Source organism: Cebus imitator, unplaced genomic scaffold (genome assembly GCF_001604975.1).
Source record: "Cebus imitator isolate Cc_AM_T3 unplaced genomic scaffold, Cebus_imitator-1.0 Scaffold28, whole genome shotgun sequence".
NCBI classification, from domain to species: Eukaryota; Metazoa; Chordata; class Mammalia; order Primates; family Cebidae; genus Cebus; species Cebus imitator.
In genome coordinates, this window is record NW_016107343.1 from 1,080,160 (window position 1) to 1,093,418 (window position 13,259).

At 50.4% G+C, this 13,259-nt stretch overlaps 1 protein-coding gene across 26 annotated transcripts in view; it reads left to right on the forward strand.

The window, feature by feature from the left end:
- NCAM1 (neural cell adhesion molecule 1) overlaps positions 1-12,802 on the forward strand; it is a 311,329-nt gene extending 298,527 nt beyond the window's left edge. For 18 of the 26 annotated variants that reach the window (XM_017523267.2, XM_017523269.2, XM_017523266.2 and 15 more), the window contains 4 exons: positions 4,559-4,766; positions 6,124-6,240; positions 7,303-8,118; positions 9,626-12,802. In XM_017523267.2, the coding sequence (XP_017378756.1) occupies positions 4,559-4,766; positions 6,124-6,240; positions 7,303-8,118; positions 9,626-9,746 (1,262 nt within the window). In that variant the 3' untranslated portion in view covers positions 9,747-12,802. The remainder of the gene's footprint in view (positions 1-4,558; positions 4,767-6,123; positions 6,241-7,302; positions 8,119-9,625) is intronic. The other 8 variants (XM_037736643.1, XM_037736645.1, XM_017523281.2 and 5 more) reach the window with 1 other exon arrangement.
- The last annotated feature ends 457 nt before the right edge of the window (positions 12,803-13,259 follow it).

Below are 13,259 nucleotides of genomic sequence, written 5' to 3' on the forward strand. Positions count from 1 at the left end.
AGCCCCTGAGACCAGGCATCTGTTTAGCTGATTCGAAGGAGCAAGCAGACATGTAAGGGGCTCGGGGGTGAACCAGAACCCTAGCTCAACAGTTCCAAGAATCTGATGTCTTCTGGGGGTCTGGGGAGTGAAGAGGGCACTTCTGCTGCACCAAAATTTCATGGCACAAGGACTCAGGCCCATCTGGACATTTGTAAAATGTGAGGCCCATGTTCCTATTTTGAGGCATACAAAAGTAGGCATCTGTGGGTCTCATTCTTGGATCAAGCCAGTTCTGTCTTTAGTGCCAACCCCTCCCAAGGCAGGAATCACAGAGGATGGACAGCTCCATCTTCATAATCTCCCTGTCCTGGGCAGCTCTGAACTCAAGGTTATGGGGAAACTGTTCCCTAGAAGCCTTCTTTGCCTCTAAGGTATACAAGTGAGTTAGTCAAGGGAGGGCCGAGGGAAGACCATGGCAAAGAGAGACCCCTGGGAGTTTATATTTTTTCTTTTATAAAATGTTACACAAGTGGCAGGCTTTGTTCTTCTAGTTATCTTAGACTAAACAATTCTGTGATACCCACTGAGAGGGAATGGGTATTCGCTTTTGCCTGGAATACCCTTCTGCCCATCCCACAGCCTCTTGTTTGTAAAAGCCACAAACATTCTCTTCCTAGCTTAAAAAGCGTCTCACCTGCTCGAGAAGTCTAGACTCAGTGGTGGAGGACAGTGTGGTCCCTTTTCCTTTGGGGGATACTCTGCTTTCTCTTGATCCATCCAATACATTAGGTCAAGTTTGTTTTCAGGGTCACCAGGTGAGACAGCACAGTGCACCTTGTGGTGACAAATCATGGAATCACCTGTTCCTCTTTGTGATGCCGGGGAGGGAAGACCTAGGAGCGTGGTCCTCATAAGAATCACCTAGGCTGCTTGTTCAACTCCTGATTCCTGAGCCTCATGCCCAGTGATTCAGATCCCATAGTGCTGAGGAGCCCCCGATTCTGAATTTGTAACAAACACCCTAGGAATTCTCCTACAAGTGGAGATACATTGAGTTTAAAGGTATTTTTCTTGCAAAAATAAAATCACAAGGATCAATGATTAAAGATGAGACCTACCAAGCATTTTAGTCTTCCAGGAAAAAGTCCTTCTCAATCCATGCTCTGGAGGAGACAGGCATTAGGGAATCTATACCATGAGCCAGGCAGTGTAGAATGTATGACTTGGAATGACAGACTCTTGTGGTTGAGACACTCTCCACCCAAGGTCCTGCCCAGTGCAGGAGCCTCATCCACAGCCTTATAGCATGGATGTAGGCCAGGGGTCTTCTGGCCTCTGCTCAAATGCCCTCAGAAGCAAGGAACTCACCTCTCAGGGCAGCCCACACTATGTTGGATTACCCTGTTTGTTAGTCCTTTCTCAGATGGAGCTAAAATCTGCCACCACCATAATTTCCACACCTTGGTGCCATACAGAATAAGACTACCTCTTTCTTCTCATTGAACACCTTTACATATTTGTAAATAGTGTTCTCCTCTCCATACTAAACACTCATCCATTTGTGCAACAATTATTCTTTGGACATTTTCTGCGAATCAGGATTGTCCTAGATGCTGGGGAGATATAAGAGAGACAGGCAGGGTACCTGCTGGGATGTCCTAGCGGGGGATGCCCAGATCAGAAGCATGTAAATGAACAGAAAGTGGCAGATGGTGGTAAGAAGAAAATAAAACAGGCTAGCAGCATGGTGGATATCGGCTAGAGGTGCCACACTAGATAAGAGATCAGATAAGGCTTCTCTGGGAAGGTGACACTGGAACTGAGGCCTGCAGGACAACAAAGAGCCACCCCGGAGGGAGGGTTCTGCACACAGAATCATCAAGGCCCTAAAGCAGGACAAGCTGGGTGTGTTCAGCAGGCAGAAGGGAGGGTCCGGTTCACGCCAAGAGGCTCAACAAAGGGGTGGGCAGAGTCTGCTGCATGTGGAGGCCCTAAAGGAAGGCCAAGAGAAGGACTTTGACTTTTATATTCCAATGAAAGGGGAGACCGCTGCCCTGTCTGTTTATACCACAGTTCAGAGCCTTTCCCCTCCACCAGGCCCTCGCCTGGGTGTGCGCAGTGCCAGTGCAGCGCTCCAGCTGGGTCTGACGAGCACAGAGCAGTTGTCTCAGCTGCTGTCCTCTCAAGCACATAGAGCAGTTTTGCAGGAGTTTATTTTTCCTCTTTAGAGAGATGATTAGTTTCACAAAATCATATTTACACATAAACCTCAGAAGATATAATTAGTGCCAAAGAGTCCAAAACTCCAGGCAATCTCCACTAACAAAAAAAAAAAAAAAAAAAAAAAAAAAAAAAAAAAAAAAACATTTTCAGCTCTTTCTTCAAGGAGTAGGCACTTCACACCTATCAGGCACTGATGTCCAGAGGCTGCAGTGGCCTGGAGCCCTGTGTCATGGAATGGAGAATGGAGAGAAAACCCAAGGCTAACGTTTCTCTCCTGTTGGGGGAAACAGCTTTGGGATCCTGAAGACCAAGAAGGCCTGTGTCTCCTTTGCTTTTTGGGTGGAATGTGTGAGGACTCTGGGAAATGGATGGTTTTGTTCTTATGAAACTAACCAGAAATACCTCTGCATTTGTGGCTGCTAAGAAAATGACCTATTCCAGCTGATGGCTGGGGCCAGTGGCCAGCTTCCTGCTGCTGAAGCCCAGAAACAGGTGGCCAGAGCGGGGTCCTCCAAGCACAGAGTTCTTCACCATCTCAAGCCTTCCTGGGGGAATGCACTGGGATCTTCAGTGCGAGATCCACAGGGACCAGCTCTCTCTTCCTCCTCAGAGGGCCTGAGGAGGAAGGGCTGGGAGGCAAGCCAATGTCCCAAAGGGACTAAAAACATGTGTGAGATGCACCAAGGGGTCTCAGGAGTAGTTTGTGAGGGATCCTCTCTGGCATGCTAGGCTGATGGCCCATTCCCTAAACTGAAGTTTGAAAGACGGACCAGCAGAGAGGGACAGCCACTGGAGAAGCACCACAGTGCCTGGGCGGAGACCCCTGGGGCACACAGAGCCATCACTACCCTCCAGCAAACAGGCTGCATGGAAAACGAAGAATATATGGCCCAGCTCTGGTGCTGATCACTCTGGGTTATACATTCCTTCCACTATCTGGCATGATACGTGGCTCACAGGCTGCTGGGCCTGGCCTGGTGTTTGGTGAAGCCTAGTGAGCTGGGTTGGGAGTGGGGTAATGGGTGGGGTGAGCCCCAGGTAGTGTTGGCTACAGTTCCCATCTTCAGTCTGCAATCCTGGGTGGCTTCAGTGGGTCCGGAAAGCACAGGAAGCTTTAGACATAGCCTAGTGGTGGGGCAGGGCTGCCAGTTACGGAAGCAGGTGCATCCGGAAAAAAGATGAATTAGAAGTGCCCATATTTCAGTCTAGGGGCATTGTTCCAACATTGACTTATTAGAGGAGTTCCACTTGGGTCCTTGCTTCCTGCAGCGTGACCGCTGTTTCCCAGACACTGGTGGGAACCACCAAGAGGTCAGTTGTTCCATCCCAGGGAACTAGTGTCAGTTATAACCATGGGTTGATCTCCCAGGGATCCCAGAGATCTGAGTCCAGGTCCCTCTGTGAAACTGTCAGTAGCCAAAGACCCTGAGGGGATTGCAGATGGGCACCGGGGAAGTAAGACACAGGCTGAGTCTTTCAGAGTGAGTCCAGCCAGAACCAGGGTACCAGGTGCTAGAATGGGAGAGTGCATGTCTGTCTGCGTGGGCATTTGTCCTGCGTTTGAGTGTGCCTGTCTGTGCGTGTTTGCACCTCTGAGTGAGTCTGCACTCACTTCAGGTTTTCCTGAAGTCTGGTCCAAGCAGGCCTGAGCTCCTAGATGGTGAGTATTCCCAGACCTTTCACCTTGCCCACTAGGCCTGGGGAGGCCTCTATGTCTCTGAAGTCACCCAGGCTTCATTCATTTTCCTGGGTGCAGTGAGGAGGGTAAACCATGCACCCAGTGTGCTCTAATGTCAGGCTCCTTTAGGGTCACTCCTAAAGAGGGAAAATGGAAGGGGAGGAGTATAATGGGGGTGCTACTGTGCTGGACATCCCCACAAGCCCCAAGAAAGCCCTAGGAACCCTCCACCACCCCATTTGAGTCCCTGTCCCTGAGCACTTCAGGAACCATAGCCCCGCCTGAAATCAGTGGTCGCTGCCTGCCTGTGCTGCAAAGCCTCTTGCTCTGGTCCAGGGAAAACACAGCAGCACCCTTCAACTGCCTCATTATCCAGCGTCCTCAGACAGGGGGGGCTCCGTCTGCTCCCAGGACTCACGGGAGGCCAGTTGACCAGGCTCACCCTCGTCCCCCAACCTGTGAGGGGACATTGTCATCCCTCCCTCTGGAAGGCATAGAGAGACCCTGTTGTCTCAACTCTGGGGCATGCAAAGGCCCCAGGAAGGTGTCACTCTGGGCATGAATGCCATGACTGTGTCCTCTGGGCCCTCCCCACCCCCAGGGGCTTTTGTTGGCAGGGTCCGGAGGTCTCTTGTCTCAGTCTGTTAACCACCAGCCATCTCTCTCCCACTCAAGCCAATGGCAGCCCCACCTCAGGCCTGAGCACCGGGGCCATCGTGGGCATCCTCATCGTCATCTTCGTCCTGCTCCTGGTGGTCGTGGACATCACCTGCTACTTCCTGAACAAGTGTGGCCTGTTCATGTGCATTGCAGTCAACCTGTGTGGAAAAGCCGGGCCCGGGGCCAAGGGCAAGGACATGGAGGAGGGCAAGGCCGCCTTCTCGTGAGTGCAGACCTGTCTGCCCTGCTGAGATTTGGGCTCTGCCCCAGGCCAGGGACCCAGCCGCCGCAACCCCCTGAGCCGTCAGCTGGTGCCTGTGGTGACCTTTCCTTACATTGCATGTTCCCCACTTGGAACCCTGAGGTGGGGAAAAGCATTAGGGAAAACTTTCTCAAAGCATGGTCTTGGGGGGTTACCTGTTTGAAATGTAGACTCTTGAGCCTAACCCCAGATCTCTTGTATTAGAATCTCCCCAGAATGTGAAAATCCCTGTGTAGGTCAAAATAAGGGAAACTGTCAGAACTAAACCTGGAGAGGAGCTGCCATGGGGTGGGCAGGCATTAGAAGGACACACTTGCCTTGCTTTCCTACAACATTCATGCATTCATCCATCACTCAACAAATATGTATCGAGCAGCTGCAGTAGTCAAGGCACTGTTCCCAGGCACATAGGGACAACAGAGAACAACAGAGATAAAAATTCCTCTCCTTATGGAGCTGATGATCCAGATACTGTCCCTCCAGCAGCATCTTGGAGAAACAGATCCTAAGCCAGTTAGCGGGATCCCTCGAAGACTGTCACTAGGTGGAGTAGAGCTGGAGCAAGCCAGAAAGGGACTCAGTGAGGAAATAAGTTGTTTAGCACCACCAGGTGCCAGGCACTGTATATGCATACACATGTATGTGCACACACTTAGAAATGTATGTATGGGGTGGCTCAAGCCTGTAATCCCAGCACTTTGGGAGGCCAAGGTGGGTGGATCGTTTGAGGTCAGGAGTTTGAAACCAGCCTGGCCAACATGGCAAAACCCCACCTCTACTAAAAATACAAAAATTAGCCAGATGCAGTGATATGTACCTGAAATCCCAGCTATTCGGGAGGCCGAAGCAGGAGAATCACTTGAACCCAGGAGGTGGAGGTTACAATGAGCCAAGATCATGCCACTGCACTGCAGCCTGGGTAACATAGCAAGACTGTCTCAAAAAAAAAAGAAAAAGAAAGAAAGAAAATAAATGTCTGTATACTTGGGTATGGAGATAGATGTATGTATTTGAGCAATTACCTGTGGCAGACACTGTGTTCAGCACTTCCCATGCATCCTCTCACTGAATTCTCATAATAACTAGGCAGAGTAATACTGTTTTTGCTACATTTTACAGATGAAGGAACTGAGGCAGGGTGATTAAATCTGAAGCTCAAGGTCACACAGCTAGCCAGAGTTGGGCTGAGACTCAGACATTGAATCTGTTGGCTCTCAAGGCCCACCGTGCCAGCCTTAGGCTGAGTCATAGCTGCTCTTCCTGGGGAGCCCCTCCCTGCAGCTGCCCTGAGGTCTAACCAGCAGTGCTGTCTCCACAGGAAAGATGAGTCCAAGGAGCCCATCGTGGAGGTTCGAACAGAGGAGGAGCGGACCCCAAACCATGACGGAGGGAAACACACAGAGCCCAACGAGACCACGCCACTGACGGAGCCCGAGTACGTGGGCTGGGAGGGGCTGGCACCTGCTCCATAGAGACCCACCCATCCACTTCCCCACCCCACCCCTACCTCCCGTGCCCCTACCCACAGCTCCCAGCCAAACAGTTCAGGCCAGGATTCCAAATCCTTGGCTACAAGACCTGCTTGGCTAAGAAATGCCTGACCTCACTGTGTCCTCAGAGAGAAGGCATTTTTGGTTCTATTTCAGTGGCTGTGGGTACCCTTAAAAGGCTCCTTTGTAAGTGGGGATCCCTAGATCCTTAGCCCCTGTTCTCAAGTTATACACGTATTCTGGAAGTGGTTTAAGGTGGCAAAATCTCACAGAAAGGCTTAGCAGACTCTGCTTAGGATTTCTTAAAGTTCTAGGGTTTTCTGTTTTCCTCCTGAAAGGATAAGAGAAGGTGGGGACCTGGTAAAGTTCCCCGGCCCTCCTCTGTTCAGAAACCTTGGGGACGGGGACCCGCGGAGCCCTTGACCAGTTGTGGTTGTAATGCCTGCCTAGCTGCCAAGGATCCTATGGGCTTGAAGGGAATGGAGTTTCACGGAACCACAAAATCTGCCACAGCTCCAAGGAGCCATTCCGAGTACTCGTGATCTGCCTAATTCATGACTTTTCCCATCAATGCCCTGGGGAGCCCTGTAGGGCAGCTGGGCCCAGTTTCTCTGGGACCTGGGAAGCTGAACATGTGGATGCTGAACAGACGCCTGCCCTCCTTGTGTCAAGATCCAGGGCAGGGATCAGGAAGCCCTAGACAGGTCTGCAGGGACTTCGGGGAAAGGAAGCTCCGTGCAGAGAGCTGGAGAGACATCAGCAGGGAGGGGCCGGCAGGTCCCTTTTGAGACCGCCACGTTCTCTGTCGTCTCCTGTGTCCTCTTCTGCCCACCTGGGCACGTGCTTCCTCTTGCCATCCTTGTCTCTCTGTGGGCCTGTGTCCATGCCTGTGCCTAACTGCATGCCCCCCCACGGTCCCTGTTCCGGGCTTCAGCCCTCCTCCCCCACTTCTCTGTCACATCTCAGCTTCATTGTCTATTCTCTTCTACTTCCTGTCCTCCCCACAGGCTGCCTGCCGACACTACGGCCACTGTCGAGGACATGCTGCCTTCTGTCACCACCGTCACCACTAACTCTGACACTATCACCGAAACCTTTGCCACTGCTCAGAACAGCCCCACCAGTGAGACCACCACCCTGACCTCCAGTATTGCCCCGCCAGCCACGGCCACGCCTGACTCAAACTCTGTACCGGCTGGCCAGGCCACCCCTTCCAAGGGGCCTAGCGCCTCCACCTCCTCCCCGGCCCCAGCTGCAGCCCCCAAGGTCGCCCCCCTCGTTGACCTGAGCGACACCCCGACCTCAACCCCTGCTGCTAGCAATTTGTCTTCTAATGTCCTGGCTAACCAAGGGGCTGTCCTCAGCCCAAGCGCCCCTGCTAGTGTCGGGGAGGCCTCTAAGGCTCCTCCGGCCAGCAAGCCCTCCCCTGCACCAGTCCCCACCCCGACTGGGGCAGCCAGTCCTCTAGCAGCAGCGGCTGCCCCTGCCACAGAAGCCCCTCAGGCCAAGCAGGAGGCTCCCAGCACCAAAGGCCCGGACCCGGAGCCCACCCAGCCCGGAGCCGTGAAGAGCCCGCCCGAGGCAGCCACAGCCCTTGCTAGCCCGAAGAGCGAGGCTGCCTCCGTCAGCACCACAAACCCTTCCCAGGGCGAGGACTTTAAAATGGACGAAGGGAACTTCAAGACCCCAGATATTGACCTTGCAAAGGATGTTTTTGCAGCCCTGGGCTCTCCTGCTCCCGCCGCTGGGGCCAGTGGACAAGCCCCTGAGCTTGCTCCTTCCACTGCAGACAGCTCTGTTTCGCCTGCGCCAGCAAAGACCGAGTACGGCCTCTCTTTGTCTGCTGTCGTCGGGTTGTGTCCTGTGGTGGTGTGCATTTGTGCTATGCTGTGTCCTCCTTGTTAGATGTGTCTTCAGCCTCATCCAGGGCTTCTCTGAGGCAGCCGTCAACCAAGGGGCTGGGATAAGGCAGGGAGCGGGACAGGCAGCTGAGCCTCAGGAGCAGCTGCCTGCTGGCTAATTAGGCCATGTTAATTACGTTTTATCCTTATCTCCTAGCAGTGGCTTCTGTTTTCCCTGGGGGAGCCCTTGCAGTTGGCCCACTGATGAGAATAGCTTGGGAAGCAGGCTAAGAAGGCCAAGGTGCCCTTATCAGCCACCCTGGGACCCCAGTCAGCGTGTTATTCAGTGCCAGGCTGAGTCCCCACCAGAAAGGCACTGATGTGCAGGAAGAAAAGAGGTAGGCCCTGGGCCAGTGGCAGGGGAGGGTGCAGTTCAGAGGCCCCCCACCACGCTGGCTCAGATGCCCACCCTACCCTTCCAGCCCCGGCCCCAGCCCACTCTTGCTTCTCCTGCTCTTAGAGTGGGTGGGAGGATTCGGGTCTCCCCAGCATCAAATGGCTGCTGGGTCTCTAAGTTCAGGAGAAAGTCCTTAACCTTTCAGGTTTCTAAGTGTCTTGCCAAAACTCAGTAGCACCAGCTGAGGCTGGGGACTGTGCCTGTCCCCATGTGTCCTCAGACCCGACCCTCTTTCCTGGAACTGAGGTAGGCAGAGTCAGACCTAGGTTTTCATAGAGGCTCCTGTGGCTGCTCCCCAGATAAGCTGCCACACCGCCACCAAGGGCTGCAGGGCACTGTCTCCAGGAGCCGTGAATCTCAGCATCAGGAGGGAAAAGGATTCTGATAGCCCTGCCCGCTCAGCTTCCCTCAACTCCTGAATAGCTAGGCCCACTCTAGCCCCCTACCAGGCTGCCATGGAAAGCTGCCTCCATCAGTGTTTTCTCATCCTACCCAGGCAGGCCATAGAGGCATCATCCTGCAACAGCACAGGGTGGGGTGGGGAGGGGACAGGCAAGAGTGGATTGTTTGCAAAGGGGCCCCTGGAATGAGTGCTGGGAGCCCAGCCCAACCCATCAGGCCCCATTTACATCCAGCTGAGCTGCTGCCACTGGTCAGGGTGAGGAGGAGCTGCCTCTGCTGTCCTCTTCTACCACCCCAGGTAAAAACACAGGCCGTGGCATCAACTTAGGGCTGGAAGAGAGAAGACTAGTTCTTCTGACTCAGTGCTTCTCAACTGTGGCTGCACATTAGAGTCATTTGGGTGCTTTTAAAAGTCACCATGTCCTGACCAATTAAATCAGGATTTCCGGGGGCACGGCTCAGGCTTGGCTGATGTTTCAAGCTCCCAGATGATTCTGATGGGCAGAGGCTGGAGCCAGGTGCTGTCACTAGAGAACCCCCCTACTCCCCACTGTCCCCAGGGCCTGGATGCAGGGGTGAGATGTCTGCAGACCGTGGTCTCAGTGGTACTGTTTTCCTGATTCTCTGCAGGAAGGGCCCTATAGAAGCAAAGCCAGAGTGCCAGGAGACAGAAACGAAGCCAGCGCCAGCCGAAGTCAAGACGGTCCCCAATGACGCCACACAGACAAAGGAGAATGAGAGCAAAGCATGATGGGTGACAAGAACCGAGCAAAGATCAAAATAAAAAGTGACACAGCAGCTTCACCAGAGCATTTCCAACACTGCAGACACACAGACACACACACACACACGCACGCACGCACGCACACACATCTCATTTCTCTAGTGTCTTTTGCCTTTAAAAAAAACCTAAACAGATAAAACATGGGAATCTCCTTTTTGTAGGCTTATAGAAAGGGTCCCTTTGTTGCGCACTCACTTGTAAGAAAATGAGACAAAAAGGTTAAACCCACAGCCAAACTAGGACACTCCGTTCCCTGAAACCGTTTAAAAATCAGACAAAAGGACCCCAAATTAAGAATCTAGGAAGCTCAGAAACAAAATCTAGGTTCAGAAAGACCACACTTGGTGTTACCCGATCGACACAGACCAGTTTCAGAGAAATACTTTCAGGCACTGAGACTAATCGAATGAACAAAGTCCACAGTTTATTTTTATACTTTCAGTCAAGTTTGAACTCTGTAAAACCTCATAATAAGTTATAATTTCTGTTCACTTTGTATTTGTTCAGTATGCAAAGTGTGTCACCCTTTCTAGCTGGATTCAATTCCCACGTAGACTCTTATTTTGTAGGAAGAATGCCAAATTGCAGCTTCTGGGGGTAGATCTCAATTTGCAGTATTCAGACTTCTTTTTCTTTCTTTTACCTTCTTTTCTTTTTTTTTTTTCTTTCTGCCAACTTTGTTTTCCAGTGTTTACAAGATGACAAATGTTCGACTTTGGTTGTGTTTAAATGTCCATGTAAAACAGCTGCCTTTTGCTTTTTAAGGTAACAAATACCACCTAGAGGTAGGTAGGATCATCACATGCTTGCTTTAGCACAGGACAACTTTACAAAACATGATTGTTTACAGTCGCTCTTCCTCTCTTTTCTGATCTGCAGTTTTTGCCTGGGTCCCACTCGGGTGAAAATCCATCTCATTCCGGAATGGTTTTGCTTTTTAAATTTTTGGTTATTTTTGCGTTCCTTTGGGGGTTAGACCACTTTCTGATTAGCTGCCACCTGCCTGCATCTGTGAAAAGGGATCTGCTCCCAGGCGTACTCACCCTTCTTTTGAAGGACTCCTTAGGCTTTGTTGAATGAAGCAGAGAAGATTGTATAGTTGGGGCTGGTCTTGGTGAACACACATTATTACCCCAAACATCCCCTTTGTGTAGAAAGCCAAATAAAATATATACATACCATTTCCTTTTGAGCCCAGAATCTAGATTTGAGCGGAAGAGCATGTGTGCTTCAGGGAATTAGTGTCTTTTTTTGGAAATCTGTTGAAGTAAAGTAACATCGGCCTTCTGTTCACTTAGGCAGCATTTATAGAAACAAAAGAAAAAAGAAACAACCTACTGTCTGGAGTCATAACACAACTTTCCTGGATTGGAAATCAAGTGGGGGAAAAAAAATACAGAAACTTTAAGGGGGATGGGAGGGGGGAGAAGGGAAAAGCCAGCCCTTTGTATAGAAATTTTGCTTTTTTTTTTTTTTTTTTTTCTCATTCTACTTTAGAACTGCAAGCTTGTGCACTGTGGATGCGTGAATATTTTAGTGTGAAACGTGTTTTTGTCATAGTATTGAAATAAAACTTCAACATAGTTTGGTTGTGGAAGGTATAGCAGATAGTTCAGAAAAATATTCAGGAAACAAAAATCACTCTTAAAAGGAATCGAAGCCTTTAAACAAAGAAAATGAAATACAAATGATGATGATGATGAAGATGACGCTAAGTAAACAGAAATCAGTACTCCGCATGCGTTCCTCTCCCAAGGTACAAAGCAGCAAGAGGTTAGGGTGACAAGGCTGCCTCCGGAGCCCTTCTGTGGGCCATTCTCCCCAATGTTCTGACACTTCTGCAGTCTGATCAGTGGCAGTGCTAGATTATAATTTCAAACTGTGAAGAATAACGGTCTTGTCATTTGCTCAATGTGGGGTTATTTTGGATTTTCTCAGCTCCTGGGGATGGAAGTGGAGGATCCCAGACCACACAGCCCTGGCCCCTTTGATTCGAGGGCCTGCACAGATCTCTGGTTCAAATGCACAGGCCCTCAGGATAAAGGAACATGAAGACAGATCTTGGAGCACACAGTAGAATGTGAGAGCCTGGGTGTCTGAGACTGGGAGGGCCCAGCAGTGAGGGGCAGGCACTTCCGGTCACCAGGCTGTTCAGTGGACTCAGTTCCTCATCTTGTAATGTCAGTGGCTTTGCTACGTCAGGCCAAGCCCATGCCGTACCTTGTCAAGACTGTCAAAGTGGTTAGGCCAACTGATTTTGGTTGCAATGGTTCCAATGTTTAGGAAGAAAGAGGTCAGCCCTCAGATTACCTGGTCCAGGGCAGCTGACCCCCTAGAACCCTGGCTCTGCGATTAGCTAGGACCTAAGACTCTGCCCACACTTTGGTCTGTTCTCTCCCATTACATGTAGGTTTGTCCCAGCATGCAAGAGTTTTCCTTTTTTAAAAAAAAAATTAAAAAGAGCAATGCTTTCTCTAAAATCAAAGAGGGAGTCATTTTATTCCAAGATGTTCTATCTTTTATGTTAAGAGATCAAAGCTTATAATTTTTTTTTTTTTAATTTTTGAAGGAGGGATCAACTCCACCAGTTTCCAATGTCTGTGTGTCTATGTGTGTATGTGCCATACATATGTATTCACATGAAGACCGGCATGGCCAAGTTCTGCTGGAGAGGCACTCAAGTGTGATGAGCAGGGCCTCTGGACCCTGCAGGGCTGTGGTGTATATAGTGCAGCTTTGGAAGTGGAACTCTATTTTCACACTTTTCTATGGAGCCTTCCGAGTCCCAGGTTTTCACTCGAGGCTGTCTGTCTGGATGGTGGTTTTCAGACCTCCATTAACAATCCTACCCAGCATTCTGTACTTCGGGGGCCTTCTCTCTTGTTATAAAACTTTTTACCAAGTGAAACATCGATACCACCTTTGTTTCCATTCTCACTGGTGTAAATACTGAGTACTAACTGAGAATTTTGACTTTGCATTCTGTCAGAATACTTGTGTTCAATAAAAATTGAAAGAAAAAAGCTCTTATGGTCATACTGTGATTTATTTTGATGCAGTGTGAGTCTGTCCTGTGCATCAAATGTGGACGTGTGTGTGGTAGTTTCTTTTGGACCTTGTGTGTGAGGAGGGTTAGTGAAATCTCAGTGTCTTGAGTTCACATTGCTTGAGTGATGCTTTCTGTATTTTTTCTCACAGATCGACAGATGAGCGTCCTCATTTAGAAGGGGCAGACATCAGATTCAGAAACATTGCCTTCCAGCCCTGGTTCTGCCCCTCCCTGGTTGACCTTGAAAGAGTTGCTTAATCTCCCCAAGGTTCAGTTTCCTTTTCTGACATACAGGAAGTACCAAGCGAAGAGAGTTAGGGTGCTGGTTGATGAATGAAATGAGGAAGGTGTCGTGTCTGCTTTCTTGGCACACAATAGGAACTCACGCAGTGGGAGTTATTGCTGTTGGCATCCCTGGTGTGTGATGCCAT